We start from the raw sequence: 22,180 nt of genomic DNA, 5'->3' as shown, positions 1-22,180 counted from the left end.
GGTAGTTCAAAGGGTGAGAAGTTATCCCTGAAGTAAACAGTTGCAAAAAGGAGTGAGAAAATATTTCGACTCCGGTGAGATTAAAAATGTCACTCAAGAAAGGTAACTGAAGGCTGGTTTTCATTATTACTTCTTTGTGCAAATCACACACACACACACACACTTTGCTGGCATCTGTTGTGGAGAAACACCTAATTCAGTCAGCACATCAAAAAACCAGGTACAAACAGCCATACCTGCTGCACCATCGAAGCATCTAACTATACAGGAATCCCAAAATATACAGAGATTATAAAATATTAGGAGTGTGTGTGTATATGTGTGTATATATATATATATATATATATATATATATATATATGCAGGTTTTGGTGTCCTCGGGTGTCTTCCCGTGTAAAAGTTGGGGTGTCTAGGCGACGTTTCGACGAGGTCTCACTCGACCTCGTCGAAACGTCGCCTAGACACCCCAACTTTTACACGGGAAGACACCCGAGGACACCAAAACCTGCATTCCTGTACCCGTGAAAATCTACGAAAGCATATATATATATATATATATATATATATATATATATATATATGGAATACAGTACCACTTAGCTAAGCTTTATTGCCAGGTGCCCCTCATTTCCCGAGACTGGTTATAAATAAATCTGTTAGATAAAGATTATAAAATACTTTTTAAGCTCTTGAACGAGCAGGACAAAAGGTTCAGGAAGATCCTGGAGATGATCTCCAGGTTGTATTGCTTCAGTTTCGGTAGAAACGCATTTCTAAGTTGAGCTTCTCCGGAGGCTGAAACTGGCCGGAGGGGCTGCTCACAGTGACCAGGAGACCATCTGCTGGAGGAAGCGGGTGGGGCAGAGGGAGGCGCTTGGTCAAGCCTTGTAGCTCAGTTCAGCATTCATCTTTGTGTACATTTCGTAGATTGCATCCAGGATGGGTGTCGCCTTGGAGAGGAACTGGTGGATCTTCTCTAAGGTCTCCTCTTCCTTCACCTCTTTGCCTTTTTCCAGGGCTTTCAGCAAATCCGATTTGTAAGGGAGAGCATACACAGAGCCCTGGGTGAGGACAAAAGAGAGACAGAATAAACCCAAGTCACACGAAGCAAGAAACTCCGGCTAGCGCAGTTGGTTAGAGCGGGGCGCTGAGAACGCCAAGGTTGCAGGTTTGATCCCCAGATGGGACAGCTGCACATGCCCGCATCACAACAGGCTGAACTAGATCAGGCATCTCCAACTTCAAACAGGCTGCGATCTACTCCCCAGTATAAAAAACTGGTGGTGGTCTACCCATTGCCATTGGAGGAACGAGGAGCGTGCGTGGGGTGCGCGTGTGGAAGGAGGTGGCTAACTGGACGCAGGAGGGCGGAGTTTAAGGGGGGGAAAGGGAGGCAAAAGTTCTCTCTTTGAGGAGCCAGTAGGCTTCTCTCTCCCCCACCCCCAAGCCAGCCCTCTCTTTCCTCCCTAAAGCAGCTGCTGAAGCATGGCCAGACAAGAATTTAACGTGGATTGGTGACCTTTTCCTTCAAAATTATAGGCAGGGCTTCGTATGCCAGCTTCACCATTTCCTTCACTGGGTGCAGGAATTTTATTGTCCATTTAAACAGGACTGTTTTTGCACCTACACATAAACACACCACTTTTAATTATTATATGAGATGTGGAGGGGAGGGAAAAGGAAAAGCAGGGCATTCCAGGACCAAATCAGAAACCGGGATGGCTTCAGTAATTCCGGGACTGCCCTGGAAAATCAGGACCCTTGGAGAGGATGTGAATCCCTCTCTTTAGCTTTGCACTCATTTGTCATGTTCAGAGTGAGGCTTCCTTCACATCATACATTTAAAGCAGTCTCAGACCACTTCAACAGCCATGGCTCCCCCCAAAGGATTCTGGGAGCTGTGGTCTGCACGGTTGCTGAGAGGTGTTTGGAGACTCCTATTCCCCTCAGAGGCCTACATTCGCAGAGCTCCATGTGATGGTTGAACCACCCTGGGAATTGTGGCTCTTTGAGGGGAACAGGGGACACCCAACAGCCCTCAGCATCCTTCACTAACTACAGTGCCCAGAATTCTTTGGACTGTGCTTTCAACGTCTGGTGTGAATGAAGCCTGAGCTATCTCTGCCCTCCTCGCCCAGAAGACCAATGCACAGGGCTGCCCTCCCTCATCCTCCCCAGGAAAAGTGCCAACATGCCAACCCAGTCAGACGACGGAAGGTGTGGCAAAACCGCCTGGAGTTAAACACCCACCCCACCTGAACTGCAGTGGAAAATAAATATTGTACAACATGGAGAGCAGACCAACATACAGTACCCTTAGGGATGATCTACTGTTTTGTCTTGTTTAAGAAAAAAAGATAAAAAAGAGGGGGGAGTACTTCTTTATCAGGTGAATGCACATCTAGGGAACTCTCTGCTCCTGGATGTCTGGGCATGTCTGCAACTGGCAAGCACAGAAATGGATGGCGGGTGGGAGGCCCAATGCTGTGAGAATTTCAGTCCTCATGACCAGCAAGAAAGACTTGAAAGCATGTGTAGAACAACAGCTAAAATCTCAGGAACCAGAGAAGTGAGGAAGGAGAGGAGGGGAGCTGGATTTCCTGGATTTCCTCAGCACCTTGTGCTGCGTCACCCCTCCTAGTGACTAGCAGAATTACACACACACAGGTGGGGGGAAATTATGCCCATGGCAGAATTCACCTTGTTTTCCTGGTGCAAGACTCAGGTTCACTTAGTGCGGAATTCCTTCAAAATGCAAAACAGGTATAACTCTGGGTTAGATTTCTGCACTGAGAACAGGTTAGTCAGTGGCTCTTAGCCTTCCTAGCCTGAAGCACAGTCAGCAATGGGATGTCCAACAGGATTCTCCTTAAGACCCATCTAAGTCAGCATCCAACAGGAACCAACCAGACCATTCTGGGGCAAATCCACAGCCAAGGCATCTCTTGTAGCTCTCCCTGCCCCCGTAGCTGGCATTCAAAGAGAGACTGCTTCAGAAGAAGGAGGTTCCTTCAGCTATCATTTCTGGTTACCTCACAGCTCTGGCCACCTCACCACAAAACAGGAGACTGCAGAACTGGGAAAGGTTCAGGAAAGGGCCACCCAAACAACCAAGAGGCTGGAGTGCCTCCCCCATGAAACAAGGCTGCAGTGTTTGGGGCTTTGTAGTTTAGAGAAGAGGTGAGTGAGAGGCGACATGACAGGAAGCTTATAAAATTAGGCACGGAGCCCCTTGGGATCAGGCTGGCTCAGCTGGGTGGCTCTTGTGAGCTCCACTCACCAAGAACAGCTTCTGTAGCATCCAGCCATGGTACTTCCTCAGTGCCAACTCATAGGCTTTGGTGGCATTGACCCGGATGAGGTTTGGGTTCTCCTCGTCCCTCTCGCCATCACACAGGCTCTGCAGCAGAACTTGGATGAACTTCAGGCCCCTGCAGGAGAAACGGGGCAGGTGAGGCGGGGGAAGACACCTGCCCTGTGAGAGGCACCTGCCAGGCACCGCCAGGAAACACAGCACCCGGACCTTTTGCCACTTAAAACAGGCCTGTTGTGAACTAGAACTCCCACTGCCCCTGACCGCTGGCTCCACTGGCCGAGGCTGAGGGGAGTGGCTGTTATTTGTATGCCGCCCTCCGTCAGACCATCCCAGGGTGGTTCACAACAGAAAAATACAAAATGAGAATGCAAAATGCATCGTAAGACAAAAACAAAAACAAGCCAATGACCATCATCCCCTCCCAAAAAACGAGAGCAGCACAGCTTCCTTCATAGTGGAGAAAACAGAGCAGCTGGAATCCTCTGGAGACCCTGGTGGGATTGAAGCCCAGCCCTGTCCTGGTCTCTCTCGCAAAAGAAGTGAAATTGGACCAAGGACTGAAAACTTGATTGTTTTCATTCAAAGCAGGAGTGCTCTGGGGTACAAAGATTAAACTGGCTGCATGCTGGGGGTGGGCAGAGGAACAGAGTGAACAGGTGAGCTCAGCCTACTAAGCCTTGAAGAAGCGCACAGCGTTGAGCAGTGTTCAACAGCAGGTTGAAATGGATTAAAATAATAATTTGTTTTATTTTACTTATAACAAATACCTCTATGCGCATAGTATCATTTATATCTATCTATCCAACCCTTCCTAGCTGATGCATCACAGCTACCTTCCAGATTCTTACAAACCATCCTTTTACTATCGGTATTTCTTTTCATTCTTGTGTCACTATTAGTGCTTCTTTACACTCCAACTGATCACCCATCTATACTAATAAAGTTGCCAAAATGGGGGTGGGGGGGTGGGGACAGGTTATCAGTGAAATGGTTTTAATCACGGGTGCTAACATTTCCCACCACAGGCAGTACATAGTATATTGAGACCATTTTTCTTTTGTATTTGTGCAGAGATTGATCCCGATTAAAGACTTCACACCAACAATTCTGTTCCTATGTTTTCCTGCCAATTCTCATCCTCCACTCTCCCCTAAAGCTTGGATCATATTGTGGCAGGAAACACATTTTGGAACTCCCTGCCTTTGCCATGCTCTTTTCAGCACTGGCTAAAAATGTTTTTGTTTAGGCAAGACTATCTAGCGATGCAGAATGTTGGCATGTGTTTCAACCTGTTTCTAGCTTTATCATCAGTTTAAATTACCGTATTTTTCGCTCTATGAGACGCACCAGACGATAAGACGCACCTAGTTTTTGGAGGAGAAAAACAAGAAAAAAATATTCTGAATCCCAGAAGCCAGAACAGCAAGAGGGATCTGGCTTCTGACATAGCCTCTTGCTGTTCTGGCTTCTGGGATAACCGCCGAAGCCTCTCCCGGGCAGCGGGATGAAGGCTCCCCCTGCCTGGAAGAGGCTGAGCGCGGCTAAGCTGCCCTCTGTCCCTTCCCCCACCTCCCGCAAAAGCCAGCCAAGAGCCGCACGCTCTTTAAAGGGAGCATAGCTCTTGCGGGCTTTTCTACGAGGTGGGAGAAGCCCTGTCAGCATGCCTGTTAGCATCCGCTCCATAAGACTCACACACATTTTCCCTTACTTTTTAGGAGGGAAAAAGTGTGTCTTATAGAGTGAAAAATACAGTAATTTCTGAAAGTTTTAAATAGCTGGTTTTCAATTGCTTTTTTTGACAATTGTATTGTTTTATTCTTCTTGTAAGCTGCTTTCAGGTTTTTCTTCTTACAATCAAGCAGTCTATAAATTTCATGAAATAAATAAAATTATTTTGCAGAGTAAATAAAGACTCTCCTCCACTGGAGGTTTTAAAGCAGAACTCAGATGGCTGCCTGCCAGGGATTCTTGAGCTGCGATTCCTGCATTGCAGGGGGCTGGACTAGATGACTCTTGCGGGTCCCTTCCAACTCTACAACTCTATGATGCCAAATGTTGTCTTTCCCTTTGGCACTCCACACCCAGGTGGGGAGGAAACAAGGGCCTCGGCCATTCCCCCCGACTCCTTGTTGCATTTTCATAGCTCAGGGTTTGCTGGTACCTCTCGGGTCTTTTGGACCAGAACTGCCATCTGCCCCGGCCAGCATGGCTCTCCTGCTGGGACGGAGAGCAGTAGCGAGATGAAATCTTCTGGAGGATTATTCGTTTGGCAGAGGCTGTTGGGTGACCACATTACATCATCCCGTCAGCCCCCCAGGCGCCAGGGAGGCCTCCAAGCCACCACCCTCCAACCCGCAGGCACCTTTTCAGCCACATGAGTGCCAAGGTTGCCCCAACTTTTGGCCAAGCCGCTCCATGCATCTCCTTCTCCGCTTCCAAGATGTTCTGCAGTGTTTTGAACTTGGTTGGATTCGATTCGTAAACAGCTCGTATTTTCTGAAATAGAACCAAACGAAAGGTCAATTCAACAACACAGAGAACGCGGCACAGGTGACAAATAGCAAAAAACCAAGAGTCATTTTTGCTCTCTTTGTTTCTACCATCTCCCTCGTACATCTCACTTTTGTTTTGAGGACCAAGGGGAAAGACAGTGGTTGCTACCAATTTTGAATTCTCAACATGTAATTAAAAATGTTTTTAAGAAGATGCCCGGGGGGGGGGGGACGACTGAACCTGGAAACCAGGGCCGAAGTTAATGGGGGGGGGGGTAGCCAGAGTCTCATCCCTGGATGAAGCCTAGAGGGACACCACTGAGGTTCCCAGCTTGCAGGGGCTTCCTCTGACCACGGCCCCTCCTTGCGGCTCTGGAGAGTCTTTCATAGAGTGGATCCGGAGCTGCTGAGAACCAGAGGGATGCTAATTTGCTAGGGGATGCAAAAAAAACCTGGAAAAAGATCCTCCTTCCCCTTTCCCCATGCCTGTTTTTGGAACTGTTTGCGAAAGAGAAATCCTGGAGAAGGTTGCTCTCCAAGCAAAGTTGAAAAGGGGAAGCTTTGATTGTTTCTTCCTTCTTTTGTTTCCCTCAACATCTCAGAGATCAATTAAAAGCGGTGAAGAGATCAGAACACCACCTCCTGCCCTCTTTGGGAACAGAAGCACTTTGGAGTAATGCTTGCTTATGTGTTTGTGTTCTCTCTGTGTGTGTGTTTGGGTTCAGAGGACAACATACATGTTTACACCATGAGAATATATAAAGAGGGCACTGGTGCGTACAATCAGCTACAAAAACTGAGTCCTCTTTATACTGAAAATAAAATACCTGTAATGAAAGAAATGTGATGCTGATATACAAAGCACTTTGTATTTATCCCTTCCTGTAATTTGGAAGGAAAGTGTAGCCAATCCACTTTAAATTATTCAGCAATTTTTTTAAGGAAACTTGTGGCGGATTTATTCTTTTATTTTATTATTTAGAGCCTTAAACTGCAAGCCTTTACTACTCAGAAGTCCCAATGAATTCAATGGAGCTTACTCCCAGGTAACTGTGTAAAGATTCTGCGGTCTTATACTGCAATCTTAAGCACTTTTACTCAAAAGTAACTCCCACTGAGTTCAATAGGACTTAAGTCTTTGGTGTGTGCCTGATTATTATCACAGTTTCTATCATAAGGAGTAGGAGTAGGAGAGACCCACAGTCAATATCTAACTATAGGCCAATATCACTATTAAATTGCGATCACAAACTTTTTGCCAGCATACTGGCAAATAGGTTTACGGAGGCCATCAATGAAATTATACACCCAAATCAGTCCAGGTTCCTCCCGGGAAGACAAATCTTGGCCAATACTAGAAACATTGTAGACATTTTAGAATATTTAGAAGCCAAAAATGATTTAAAAGCTGCCTTATTATTACTCAATGCAGAAAAGGCATTCAACAATGTTTTGTGGTATTACATTAATAAACAATTGGAGGTTATGGGTCTAGGAACAAAATTCAGAAAAGGAATAGAGGCAATATATGAACAACAAAAAGCAAAGTTAATAATAAATGGTAATCTAACAGACAATATCCCTATAACTAAAGGAACCAGACAGGGGTGCCCCTTGTCACCCCTGTTATTTATATTAGCCTTGGAACCGCTGCTGAATAGTATCAGGAAAGAAGGAAAAATAAAAGGAATTACAATCAGAGAGAAATCATATAAAATCAGAGCATTTGCAGATGATATAATAACAACTCAGGATCCAAATCAAAGTATTCCAGCAGCTATTGGTTTACTTACAAAATACGGGAAATTAACGGGCCTGAAGATAAACCACCAGAAAACAAAGTTATTGACCAAAAATCGAACACAGGAGGAGAAAACTGAATTACAAGAAAAAAATGGTCTGGAAATTAAAAATAAGGCTAAATACCTGGGGATTTGGATTTCAAATAAAAATATAAATCTCTACGAAGATAACTATATTAAAACATGGGAAGACATAAAAAAGGATTTGGAAAACTGGACTAAATTACACCTTTCCCTTTTGGGAAGAATCTCGGTAATAAAAATGAACATCCTCCCAAAAATGATTTTTTTTTGTTTCAAACTTTAACAATTCTGGGAGGAATGAAATGCTTCCAGGATTGGAAAAAGGAATTAGCTAATTTGTCTAGAACCGAAATAAACCGAGAATTAAACATCAGGTATTGATAGACAAAAGGGAAAGAGGAGGATTTGGATTACCGGATCTGGAATTATACCATGCTGCAGCAGGATTAGTATGGCTAAAAAAATGGATTACATTAAAAGACACAGATGTTTTGGATCTTGAGGAGCACGACAACTGGTTTGGGTGGCACGCCAATCTAATATACGAAAAGGTGAAGGTCCACAAAGGTTTCTTAAGCCATGTAATAAGGAAATCACTTTATAAGATATGGAGTAAATATAGAGGAATTTTGGAACCAAAGATACCTTTGTGGACATCTCCAGCGGAAGCAATAGCAGTTAAAAGGAAAAACATGAAGGGAGTGTGGCCCACCTACCAGATACTACTAGAATCGGACAAAGATAAGCCAACTTTTTAAAAATGCCATCTGTCTGATTGGATACAGTATTTCCAGCTAAATCAAAAATTGTGTATAGATAAGAAAGAAGGTCTTGCCAAAGAAACTTCCACTTTTGAAAGAGAATTAATATATAATAAAGGAAAGTATATATCAAGAATGTATGAATATCTTTTAGAGTGGGAAGTGAAAGAGGAGCAGGTAAAAACATCAATGATAAGGTGGGCACAAGACTTTGGATATAATATCTATATGGAGCAGTGGGAAAGACTGTGGCAACAAGACATTAAATTTACATCATGTTATAACTTGAGGGAGAATACCATGAAGATTCTTTACAGATGGCATCACACCCTGTCAAAACTTGCTAAAATGTACAAAGGTAGTTCACCAACATGCTGGCGAAGCAAAAAGGAGATAGGGTCTTACTATCTCATGTGGTGGATGTGCGTAATTATAAGTGAATTTTGGAACAACATATATGATGAATTTAAGAAATTATTTAAATTCACTGTTAAAAAAAGGCCGGAGATTTTCCTATTAGAAATATTGCCAATAGAAATTAAGCAAAACACAAGACCACTGTTCATGTACGCAATCACACCTGTGAGAATACTAGTGGCCAGAAGTTGGAAATGGAAACAACACCAACAATAACAGAATGGCAGACACTCATGATAGAGTATTTCCAATTAGCAAGGCTGAGTGGAAAAGTCAGGGGAACCTTAAATCAAAAAGTATACGGAGAATGGAAAATATTTAAGGAATATGTAAGACTATATTGTAAAAATGATACCATCCTAGCAGAATTGAATGATATTTGTGTATAATAAATAAATGGAATAAATATCTTAGAGGTATATATGGAAAAAGATATAAAACAAACTGTGTGATAAAATCAAGATAACAGAAAAAGCATAATGAGAACAACTGGAAACTTTTCACAGAAGACTTTATTGGATAAGACATGATTTATAAATATCTGGTACTTTTAATTGTTTTTTTCTTTTCTTTTTTCTTCTTGTTACTTTTAAACTTTTTGTACTTTTTGATGTGGAGAATATTTATTTCCTTTTTTCTTTTTTTTCTTTTCTGTGCTTAACTTTGTTGTACTTACCTTTATTGTAAGATTGTATTTTAAACCAATAGCGTAAAGATGTATTTAAAAACTAAAAAAAAGGAGTAGGAGTAGGAGTTGTAGTATATCATACAGTCATAATACTTCTTAGAAGTCCTCAAATGATCTCTGAGGAGATCTACTTAAGGTTGAATGAAAGCCAGATACATACACAGACAGTTTTAGTATTTGGAAAGACTATCGCTTCTCCAGCCTCTTTCAAACTACTTTTTATGCCCTTTATGAACAAATGTGACAAACTGGGTCTTTGCCCTGGGTGACAGCAAGCCGAGTTCTGGCCCTGCTGGAGCCTCCTGCCAGCAAAGCAGCTGCTTCCCCCTGGGCTGGGGTCCGGCTCTGCCCCCCATTGCAGGGCAATTCCCACTTGACTGGCCAGCCTCTCCCAAAGAGGCACCCAGGCCCTTCCTTACCTTAATGTTCCCAGAGAGGTCGGCTTTGACTGGCGCATACACAATGGGCGTCCCCAAGCAATCTGAAAGGAAAAGGAGCAGCCTGGCGTTAATACAAACCACTGCTGCCACGGAAAGGAGCCCAGAATCGGTCACTAGGCACTGGACTATAGCTATAATGAAGAAAATCACACATCATTTGAGTTTTTGACAAGGACTATAACCTCCAGGCACTTTTTATATGCTTTGGCATTCATTTATTACATGGGCATCTTTTTGAAGACAGCCCTCGTCAGAAGCCTGGCAAATCTGAACCAAACTTGACAATTGAACAACATGAATATTCTTGACTTTCCAATGGTGGCTCAGGATAAGCAAACCCTTTTATATTAAGAGAGTTTTCTGTTTAGCTGTCAGTCACATTGAATCCTGGAATTGTAGAGCTGGAAGGGACCACGAGGGTTGCTCCTGGGATAGCTCAGTCAGTTAAGCACAAGACTCTTAATCTCTAGGTCATGGGTTTGAGCCCCACACTGAACGAAAGAAACCTGCTCTACAATTTCAGGATTCAATGTGACTGACAGCTAAACAGAAAATTCCTGGCTTTGTTATTTTATCCCATGTGCAACTGTACTCATTCTTCTACGTGCCTCTTTTATAGTTTTGTTTTTCGTCTTTCAATTTTCACCTGTCGTTATAACTGTTCTTGTTTTCTATACATTATAAAACAAAATTTTAACCCAACATTAGACTCCTGCTTACTGGGGTAAGAAGAAAGGAAACTGTTTCCTTTAAAAAAACCACCCCCTAATTACGGGGCACGTGAGAAGAGGGGGGCAACATGTTTGCACTAGTTTTCTGGTCCACAAAAAGGTGAAAACTCGGGAAGGGAGATTCTGGCTGAACTTCAATAAAAATGCCTTGCAAGCAAGAGTCAATGGAACCAGGTATCAGGAGGGGTGAAAGTCTCCAAGGAGAGGTACCTAGGATCATATTTTTTTTATTTTTTTTATTTAATAGATTTATATACCACCCATCATCAAAAGATCTCAGGGCAGCTCAGAAGATAAAAATACAAGGTGAAAGCACAAAACAACAAAAGAACAACCCCCACCCACAATCACATTTTAAAGGATGTATTAATCAGCCCAAGGCCTGGTTGAAGAGGAAAGATTTGCCTGGCACCTAAACATATGTCAAGAAGGCACCAGGCGGACCGCTCTGGGGAGAGCACCCCACAAATGGGGAGCCAGGACAGAAAAGTCCCCGTTTTGGCGTTGCCACCCTCTGGACCTCCCGTGGAGGAGGCACACTGAGAAGGGCCTCAGAGGATGAACACAGAGTCCAGGGAGGTTTATATGGGGAGATCTTGTGGTCCTGAGCTGTTTAATTTGGGAGAAACTGCAAAAGTCATCTAATCCAACCAGAGATGATGCACATGGGAGGTGGTCAGGGGCCGAAATTTTGAGGGCGACTTTAGACAATCAATTTCTCTCAACCCAACTGACACTGCAGGGGTGTTGTGGGGATAATAAGAAAGGAAAACCAGACATATGACAGCCTGATCTCTTTGGAGAGACAGTCCAAACGTTATAAAGTTGGATGCGCCCACACCCTGTACCAGCTTAACACACGCATTCAGTGTCAGTGCCAACAGCCTTTTAGTACTTCCAGAAAATGTTTTGTTGGCCAGTTTCTAGTCGCGAAGAGTTCCACAGTTTCCCCCAACCCTGTGATATCTTCACAGCTCACATCAGTTTATGAAGCCGTCAGGTATTCATACAGTTTTGGAGGGAGAAACATTTTGCTAGATGCCAAGTGAACCAGTTTACCAACATACCCATAAGAAGCAGTCTGGCTCTCAAAGCAGCCTTTGTACAGCTGATCAGACTAAGGGGGTTTGCGGGGAGGGGCTGCAAAGAGAGCTTTTATAATGCATTTCCTAACATAATAGCTCCTACTGTGAAGCCCAGGAGAGAACAAGCCTGCCGATTGTCTGTCGAAAGCATTCTCTGGAGTGATGAAATCGGTCAGAGGGGGATGTCTCTCAACACAGATCCACTAGCTGCATCGCCAGTGGTGCTGGGGGGGGGAGCTCCAGCCCTCCAGATGTTGCCAGGCTACAAGTCCCACTGGCCACGATGGCTCTGGTGAACGAGTTGGAAGGGGTCCCAAGGGTCAGCTAGTCAAACCCCACACTAAGCTGGCGCTTGGCACACCTGGCGGCCACAGATTCCCCATCCCTGTCCTCAGCCATGGAAAGAAGCAGCCCTTATTTTTGTGTCTAGCATCCATGTGTTCGCCATCGTTCACCAAATCAATGGGGAAATGGGCATCCAGCCTAGTTCTGATGCCCTGCCCAGTGTCTACAGGTGGGGGTCAGGATCCCCAAGCCGACGTGCTCTCCTCCAGATGCTTCAGACTCCAACTCCCATCAGCCACAGCCAGAATGGCTAGTAGTCAGGGATGATGAATGGGAGTTGGCGTCCGCCTGGCCAGCCGTGGGTCCCCCCCCCCCCACTGCAATCTATCATGTCTGAAAGGGGCTTTCTACAGTTTCAGGCAGGTGTCCCTGTCAGCCCCACCTGGATACAAAGCCCATGTGAAGCAGCGTGGCTCAATGGTTAGAGTGTCAGACTGGGACCTGGGAGACCAGCTTTCAGACCCCCACTCAGCCATGAAGCTCCCTGGATGGCCTTGGGCTGCTCACAGCCTCCCAGGCAAACCACAGGGTCGTGGTGGGGATTAAGTGAGGAGGGAGAGAGCCCTGGACGCTGCCTTGAGCTCCTTGGGAGAAAAAGGTGGGATATAAATGCAATGAACAAATGACTAAGCAGCCGGCTCCACGTGCCACCTCAGCTACAGTGAAGCGAGAGTCCGGTGGGTCTTCGTGGTTCTGAATGGAAGGGCTGCTTTAAATAGAAACAGGAGATGTTTGTCTTAGATGGGCTTAGGATATTAGTCTGCCCAGGATGGCAGCAGCTGTCTGCACTTTCAGGCAGGAGTCTTTCGCGGCCCGAACAGGGAAAAGCAGGGGATTGAACCTGGGACATTCTGCATGAAGGCAGCTGCTCTGCCACTGAATTTTGGCCTCATCCGGGCAGCCTATGGGGGAGTCCAAAGCACCCCAGAAGGCCAGATGGCAAGACAATCCCCGCCCAACCTTCTAACAGTTCCCAAGAGCTTTTGCTCTTCAGTGCCACCTTCCCATCAGCCAGATGCAAGAACAGACCCAACATTCTTGCCTTTCTGGTTCCGGCCACACAATACCTGCCTGCAGGCAAGTGTATCAGCAACTTGAGCAAGAGCCCTGGCTGAGTGGCAGAGCAGCAGCCTTGCAAGAGTCACCTGCTAATTTGGCCCAAGGGGAGACGCGCTTCCACCCCCACGCCTAGGTGCCTGCACCTAGAGCCAACTAGGTCAGAGAAAGGGCCTGAACCTGAGCAGCAGGATTTTCAGCAGCTGCTGTTTCATCAAGCCGGTCAGGCAGCATGTAGATGTAGAGTGCAAAGGGTTGCAGGAGGGAGGAGGACGAGAGGAAGACGACTGGGATCTTCTGTGACCCTGAATGATTATCCAACTTTTCCACCTGTTGGAATGAGAAACCGGGAAAGGCCTTGTTGCCTACAGAGTCCAGAAGAGCAGCCAGCTCAAATTGGGGTTCACAACAATGGCCAGACTCTCAAGCAGACATGCCACCTGGAGGAGACAGTCCAAGTGAAGTCTCAACCTTTTATAGGATATTTTTGAGTTCCACACCAAATTTCCAGAAATATACGCTCCCTTGGTCCACTCCAGGATGTATGGGGATGTTAGGGGAGGGATAGTACCTCTGGTGGGGTAGTTTGCTCATCTTGGGTCCCCACTCAATACTCAGCTCTCACCTGGGGCTCCTAGAAGCTGCTGGCATGCGACAGCAGCCACAGCCTCGACTGGCCAGCTAAACCAGGTGAGGGTGGTTGATGGCTCTCAAACCCTTGGAGAATTAGGGACTTCCCCTGCATGCCAAGACAGGCTCTGGCAGATTGAGCAGATGTGACCCGTGGTGGATCCAATGGCCAAGAGGGTGGTTTCTGCCCTTGTTGTAGAGGGAAGAGAGGGGCAAATGGGGCTCATCCACCTGAGAAAGGAGCCCATCTAAGGGGACATCTCTGGGAGAAGAAAAAGACAAGGAGTACAAATCCAGAGTGGAGTCCCTAAGATGATCCCTAAAACATAGCAGTTGTATTTCACCCCCAGAGGCACACTCCATGGTCTCCAAAGACAGATGGCTGTCAACAGCTGGTCCACTCCTTTGTACTATCCCCCTACTTTACGTTAATTATGGTTACAAACTAGGATTCTAACATTTATATACACATTCATACTCATACGTTTCAGAGATTTGGTCCGCCTTTGCGAATCTGGAGTGTTGGCTGGGAGCGATGGGAGTTGTCGTCCAAAATATCTGGAGGTATCAGGTTGGCAGGGGCTGGATTAGCTGATCCACTTTGTGCCTCTACAAAACAGCTGGAGGTTTTTTAAATATTCTGTATATTCCAAAATATACAGCCACCAAGGGTTCAGAATTACATCAAAACAGAAGAAGTGTCTTGGGTAGCTTTGCATGAACATTATCTTATTTGTGGGAGAGGAAAAGGTGCCGTGTGCAGAATCTGTGAAACTATCCCAGCATCCCAAGTGCTGTCAAGCTCCTCCTAACGTTCACACTACGGACCACCATCAGGTACGCTGGAGGGCTACCTCAGATTAATGCAGCTTAAAGTTGTGTAAAAATGGAAGCGTGATACATGGCAGGGCTGTTGCGAGGAGAGAAAAGACAAGGAAGTGGCAACACAATAGACGTGTAGAAAATTATGCCTGGCCTGGAGGAAGGGGAGAGAGAAAAGTTTCTCATAGCACCACAACTCATGGACAGCCCAGGAACCTCAGTGTTGGGAGATTAACTTATGCATGCAGCACGTAGTTAAACTAAGGGACTCCCTCCCACAGGAAGGAGGGTCACCAGCCTGGACTGGGCAAATTCCTAGAGGAGGAAAAGGCTCTCAGTGGCCACCAGCCAGGACAGCTCTGCTTTGCCCCCACATTCAGGGGCAGCAATGCTTCTGAATCCCAGTTGTGGAAGCCACAGGAGCGGAGAGGTCTTCTTGCACCCGGGGTTCTGCTTGCGGGCTTCTCCTTGTGGCATCTGCTGGACTAGATGGGCCACTGGCCTGATCCAGCAGGCCTGATCCTTATGCCCTCATACGGACCACAATCAAGTTCATAGAGCAGGTTGAACTTTCATTAAGCGCTTTATGAAATAGCAACAGATCACCCTAAATGGAAAGCTATCCTCTCCCCACCCCCAAAAAACCACCCTGGGGAGAATCCTTCAAGTTTTGACAAAGCTCCCAGAAGAAGAAGCTGCATAGCCACTGGGCAGATGGAAGGCAAAGATAAGTCTGGGATTTGCCACAGCGGATTTCTCTTCTAGGGTGCAGCACTTGGCAGGAGCCCTTGCTCAAGAAGACGTCTGGCATGAAGAAAGAGCAGCCAGTCACTGCTCCACACTCACGGGAGAGCCAGGGCAGGGCAGGGCGCTGGTCCAACAAGCCAGATCATTGCCTCTGCCACTCCCTTGCCGCTAGATGGGATCAAATCCCCTGATCGCCAAACATATATGCTCCATTTGGCGTCAAAGCCATTGCACGGGGGGGGGGGGCCTGAATTCTGTAGTTCAACATGACTCCTTACCCAAAGTAAGGCAATTTCCACAGGCTGCTCCAATTCAGTTTTACATTCTTGCACTCAACCAACCTCCCAAACTGTGTGCTTAACAATTGGCCATTATAAGAACTACGAATCTCCTTTTTGGAGCTGTGTTGCTTTCCCCCTCCCTGCTTTTCCTTTTTGTGTCCTGTCTCTTAGAGGACTGCCTTCTTTCCATTGTTTAAAAATGCTCTAGAGAGGCAGAGAATCCGCCAGGTGAGCAGGGCTGAGCCGTACTTACTCAGTGGGCCTGGATATACATATCAGAACCCTGCTTCATTGTTCCTGAGTCCCAGCCTTCTGAGCTGGTCCCCAGCTTGATCCCTTCCCAGATTAGGACCTTTCATGAGCTCTGGCTCTCATGAATTTAAGGTTATTATTTTTTTAACAATTGACAGCTCCGCTCAACAGATACCCTGAGGCTGGTACAGTGAGAAGGCAGCGCATAAAACATAATCAGCCCAAGGTGCCCAGGGAGCAAAGAGTTCCAGTTACATCCATTATGAAAGTGCGCTCCTTATTTGACAAGCCAGCGATCACTTTCCTTACGTGGCGCATTTTGATCACTGGTGGCAAGAAGTGCAGCCAGCCAGGACAAAGCGCTCAGCGACTCCTTGGCAAACATTTGCTCAACTTCTCAGTTTACCCCATGGCCTCAACACAGAGATTTTCCTTAGACAAACCCCGTTCAGAGGAGCTGCTCCAGCATCTCCAGAAGGCAGAAAAACAGACAACTGCCCCCCACCCACAAATAATCCTTCCTGAAAAATAAAGATATCTAGGTGCACAGACTGTGCCATGTAATACTCAGGATCACAGGAAAATACGTCCAAGCCCAGAAGGCACACCCCACAATTCCAGACTGTGGCTACTCCAGCGGAAAGATACTCTGTGCATGCTCAGAAGGATACCATTTAGCTCAAGAACAGTGTTGAAGATGGGGTCTGGTTATTGACCCCATGAACCAGGGAAGCCATTCCAGGACAGGGCTGGGTGCCAAGGGTCTCAGTTTGAAAGAGAGCAGAGAGAGGAGCCGGACGCTGCCTCAGCTTCACAGAAGTTGGCCAGTCCCTCTACAGCAAGCTCTCCTCCTCCACTGACACCCAGATCATGAAGAGCCGTGTGTTGCTGAGCAACAGGCCTAGAGAGGGATCCCTCCTTCTTGCTAGAGTTGCTTGGGAGGGGTCCGGAGGAAGAGGGCTGGAGAGCAAAGGAGGGCCAGACGCCAGTCCCAGCAATGTCTTCAACTAGGGAAGTTGAGCCTGGGTGAACTCTGCTGCGTTTTCCTTTTGGGAATAAAAAAGCTGACTTCACATTGAGTCTTCCTTCTGACCTGTGGATGAACCTGCCTTTCCTGACAGCCCCCTGACATCCTGTGGTTTCCAACAACTGGTATTCGAAAGCATTGCTGCCTTCCAGTGTGGAGGCAAAGCAGAGCCATGGCTAGGAGCCACCGGCAGCCCTCTCCTCCTCCATGAATTTGTCCAGTCCTCTTTTAAAGCCATCCAAGCTGGTGGCCTTTGCAGCCTCCTGTGGGAGAAATTCCAAAGCTTAACTATGTACTGAGTGCAGAAGCCCTTTCACTGTCCTGAATCTTCCTTCCTCCTGAATCTTGGAGGACTTAATGGCTGCTCCCAGAGGACATGCTGCAATGGAGGTGCCTTTCTGAGCATGTCCAGAGCACCTTTCCATGGTCTGGAGGGATGCAGCCAGTCCCTGGGAAAGCCAGAAGCACAAAGGCTTTGCAAAGAGAAGGTAATGCCCACATTTGTGGCGACTGTGGGCAGGCAGAAAGGAGGTTCCCTCCCTGTCTCGTCATACAAAAATCAATTGGATTTACCCAGTAAATCTCAGTGTTGGAAGAGTCAGGACAGGCTTCTTTAAAGCTTAAAACACTGGAACTTGCTCCAACAAGATGCAGTCATGGCCACCAACCTGGATGGCTTTAAGACAGGATTGGACAAATCCATGAAGGATCATGACTACTAGCCATCATGGCTATAATATTGTTGTGCACACCTCAGGGCCCCCCTATGATATTTGGCCTCTTGTTCTCCATCCTAGAATGACATAGGATCTGCCAGGTGAGGTGGGGAAAGGCCCACCCATTTGTCTCTATGGCAGCAGAGCAACCACTCTGGACATGTAAACAGCAGTATTTAACTAGCAAGCTGAGGCCATTAGCTTAGCCAAGAGACAAGTCAAACTGGATCAGTAGGTTTCCTCTCACTGATTCTAACTCTGCATGCACGGGATTGGAAGGGACATGTTGGTATCATCCAGCCTGAGCCCCCCCCCCCAAAAAACCTATAACAATGCTATAGCCGGGAATCACAGGTGGGGATAGCGCTGTTGTGCTTCTGTGCTTTCCATTGGGGTGGCTGGTTGCCCATTGTGAGAAAAGGATGTTGGACTTCAGGGTGCCCTGGTCGGATCCAGCAGCATCCTTCTGGTGGCCATTTCTTCAGCTGCGTTTAAAAAACCTGTTTCTCTTGTAGGGCTGGAGGCAAGAAAAAGAGGCTGCTGGGTGCTGCCAAGATCAAGCCTCTGGATTTAGAAGGAAAGCTGAGTCCCTGCCAGACACACAGCTGCAGGATAAGGCCAGGCTGGCAACTGGGTAACCCAAGTGACAGGGGTGCCACCTCCCCACTGGTTCATCTCCCCAGCCACACCTTTGCAGGTGCCCCACGTGACAACAGGCCCAAGGGCACGGCAAAGGCCCTGCCAAAACTTGTCAGAAGAGACAGGTGGAAACCTTAGGAAAGAGTCCAGCATCCTGTTCCCACAGTGGCCGACCAGATGCAACCCAAGCCCAAGAGCAGCTGTTTCCAGCAACCAGCATTCGCCTGCTGTTTCCAGCAACCAGCATTCGCAAGCATTGCTGCCTCCAATTGTGGAGGCAGAGCAGAGCCATCCTGGCTAAAAGGTAAAGGTAAAGGTACCCCTGCCCGTACGGGCCAGTCTTGACAGACTCTGGGGTTGTGCGCCCATCTCACTTAAGAGGCCAGGGGCCAGCGCTGTCCGGAGACACTTCCGGGTCACATGGCCAGTGTGACATCGCTGCTCTGGCGAGCCAGAGCTGCACACGGAAACGCCGTTTACCTTCCCGCTGGTAAGCGGTCCCTATTTATCTACTTGCACCCGGAGGTGCTTTCGAACTGCTAGGTTGGCAGGCGCTGGGACAGAGCAGCGGGAGCGCACCCCGCAGCAGGGATTCAAACCGCCGACCTTTCAATCAGCAAGTCCTAGGCGCTGAGGCTTTAACCCACAGCGCCACCTGTGTCCCACTGCCATCCTGGCTACCGGCCATCAATTGCCCTGCCCTCCATGAATTAGTCCAGTCCTCCTATCAAGCCATCCCAGTTGGTGGCTGCCATGCCTCCTGTGGAAGGGAGTTCCAGAGTTTAACTGCATGAGGAAGTCATTCTTTACTCGGGCCTGAATCTTCCATCACTCTGGTCCATCAGATGCCCCCGAGTTCTACGAGAGAGGGAGAAAAACCTTCCTCTAGCTGCCCAGTCTCTGCAGGCCAGGCATAATTTTATAAATTTCTATCCTGCTGCCTCTCACTCGCCTTTTCTCTAAACTACAAAGTCCCAAACGTTGCAACCTTTCCTCTTAGAAGAGTCCCTCCATCCCCTTCATCATTTTGGATGTCCAACTCTATTCCAACTCTGAAATATATTTTCTGAGGTGAGGTGGGCAGAAATTATAGCTGAATGGCACCTCTTTATTCCTTTGAATGCCAGCTACTGGTGGACCTGAAAGATCTCTCAAGCTCCAGCAGCATTGCAGTGAGAGCAGCCTTGGCCAAGTAACTGGATAGGACAATCCTGTTTTTGAACTGCACCAGCCCTTTTCCTACATAAAATGCTCTTCTTTTGCGTAACAGCTGTCTTTGTCCTCACAACAACTCTACTGAAATTAAATCATTTCTTTTCTTGCTTTTTTTAGAGTGGAGAAGCTGAGGCAGAGCACAAAACAGCAGGTGACTCCGTGCCAAGGGCTCCAAAGCTGCTGCGGGACAAATGGTCAAACCCTGGTCTCCCAGCACTCTAACCTCACCACCGGAGGAAGCCACCTTAACCCCGAGTCCGGCCTGAGGTCCCTCTGGCTCATGCTGTCCACATCAGGTCTCTTCAGCCTGGAGTCCCCAGAGGTTGTTGGCCTACAACTCCCAATACCCCCGGCCAACTTGGTCAAGGCTCAGGGGTGATGAGAGTTGCAGTCTTAACAACCCTGAGGGGCCCAGGATGGCAAAAGCTGATCGATACTGAGTGACCGTGGGTCTCCCAGCCCTGCCTGGAGACAGCAGAGACTGAGATGGGAGCTGGGGGTCCACAGAGGCACAGACTCCCTGAATTGGCACCATTTACTCCAAGCAGCTCGAAAGAGTGCTGCTGAATCAGGCCAGAGACCTGCCCACCAGATGTTTTGAGCAGGGTGCAAGCGTGATGCCCTCCTGCTTTGCCCCTAGTATTTGGCACAGATACACTGCCTCCTAACATGCAGGTTCCACACAATGTCACTCAGGTCTGCAATTCGCCCATCAAGCCAGCGGGAAAGAAAAGAAAACCACTCCTGCTGCCAGGCCGGGCAGTGAAGGGATGTTAAGAGACCTGGGCCAGCCGGGCCCCTCCAGATGCAGAAGGGCCGAACTCTAAGGCCCAATACAAGAGGAAGCACGCAAGAGGTTTATTTAATGAATTTATATGGCACCTTCCCTCCAAGGAGCTCAAGGTGCCCGCCGTGCCAGCGCGCCCCCGTCCCCGTCCCGGTCCCCGCCCGCAGCCAGCGCCGCTCACCGAAGAAGGGCGGCAGGTGCGCCACCGCCTCCAGGAAGGGCTCCGTGTCGATCTGCTTGTCGGCCGGCAGCGCCTTGAACTCGTACTCCAGCAGCAGCGCCATGGCGCCCGACGCCCGCCGCCCGCAGCCCAGCCGAGCCCAGCCAGGCAGCCAGCGAGAGGCGGCGGGCGGCCAGAAGCCGCTTCCCGGGGCGGAGCTGGGCGGAGGCGGGGCGGCCCGCCCTCCGCAGCCGGGCAGGGGCGGGGAACTCGGCCGGGGCGGCTGGAGCAGACGTGCCTGCACTGCCGGGGCGGCCTGGTCGCTTCCAGCTCTTCCATTCCAGGATTCCGGGGGGGAAGAGCTGCTGCTGCTGCTGCTCCCGGGGCTTACGGCTCCCATCCCGCCGTCGCCAGCCTGGAAGTCGACTTGCCCCGGGACTTGTGCTTCACTTCTTGCCCAAGGCTGCAAGTAAAGCACAACCTCCTGGCTCAACCGCCAACTCCCCACAGGCCTCCGGGCATTTTGTGCCCTTTCTGGGCTCTTTGAAAAGTCCCCTCCAGGTTCAGCGCAATGCACACGTGCACAGTCACACATCAATGGGATGCTCCTAAATTGGTTGGGCAAAAATATCTTTCTTCTGCTGTATTTTATTGAAGATGAATCAGAGCTACATTCATCCTATGTTACACTCTATCGTGTTTGTTTCTATTCACTGATGTTTTTACAGTGGTACCTTGGGTTACAGACTCTTCAGGTTACAGACTCCACTAACCCAGACATAGTACCTCAGGTTAAGAACTTTGCTTCTGGATGAGAACAGAAATCGTGCGGCGGCAGCGGGAGGCCCCATTAGCTAAAGTGGTACCTCTAGTTAAGAACAGTTTCAGGTTAAGAATGGACCTCTGGAACAAATTAAATTCTTAACCCGAGGTACCACTGTATAACATGTTGCTCTGCTATGTGGTATCTATGTGTGTAAGACATTTGTGCATAGCAAACACAGGTGCTGAGTGCCAACAGGACTGTAAAAAACAAGGTTGGGCCCCTGAGAAACAAGAGGGGAAGTCAGTGCATGTTCAGAGGAACAACTGAGGTTTGCAGCAGTGCAAGAAAACTGCAGGTTCAGGGCTCAGAGTTTTTATGCTCGAATCCTGTCTGGTTTGCCACTGTGAGAGCAGGATGCTGGATTAGATGGGCCTGATCCTGCACAGCTGTCCTTAACCCTTTCCTGTAGCCCTGCAGGGCAGCTCCCAGAATCTTCCTTGCCTCAGCTGCTAGTTCCTGGGATGCGTCTCTGTCCTGGACTGCATGGAACTGGGCAGGCCAAAAAATGTAGTACAAACACCGACAACTGGGAAACACTGGCCTGCGAGTGCTCCAATTGGAGAACAGCCTTTACTAAAGTGCCATGGGTTTTGAAGATGCTCAAACTCCGGACACAAGGGAGAAACATGCTAAGAGGAAGGCATGCTTGGCAAACCCTCACCAAGATCAACACCCGCCCGGAAACCTACAGTATGTCCCCACTGTGGAAGGACGTGTGGATCCAGAACTGGCCTCCACAGTCATGGACTCCCTGTTCAGACCATGTTCATGGAAGACCATCTTACTCGGCTCTGAAGAATCGCCAAAGAAGGAGGAGGAACTGGGCATGGCTGCATACGATACCTCTGGGAGAGTGACCCATGTGCTAGGACCACTGTGGGTGAAGGCAGAGGGAAGGGAAACTGACAAGCGGTGGGAGGG

The 22,180-nt window shown here is 48.0% G+C and overlaps 1 protein-coding gene across 1 annotated transcript; it reads right to left on the bottom strand.

Moving 5' to 3' along the window:
- Positions 1–557: 557 nt before the first annotated feature.
- On the bottom strand, positions 558–20,609 carry GLTP (glycolipid transfer protein). Its single transcript, XM_081886654.1, has 5 exons — positions 20,455–20,609; positions 9,920–9,981; positions 5,679–5,812; positions 3,281–3,431; positions 558–1,061 (listed from the first exon to the last, which is right to left on the bottom strand). The coding sequence occupies exons 1-5, from the start codon at positions 20,555–20,557 to the stop codon at positions 879–881; spliced, it is 633 nt and encodes a 210-aa protein (XP_081742780.1). The 5' UTR covers positions 20,558–20,609; the 3' UTR covers positions 558–878.
- Positions 20,610–22,180: the final 1,571 nt, after the last annotated feature.

The sequence above is a fragment of the Podarcis melisellensis genome (assembly GCF_964234715.1).
Source record: "Podarcis melisellensis genome assembly, chromosome: 13".
NCBI classification, from domain to species: Eukaryota; Metazoa; Chordata; class Lepidosauria; order Squamata; family Lacertidae; genus Podarcis; species Podarcis melisellensis.
This window is presented reverse-complemented; position numbering and strand designations above follow the sequence as displayed.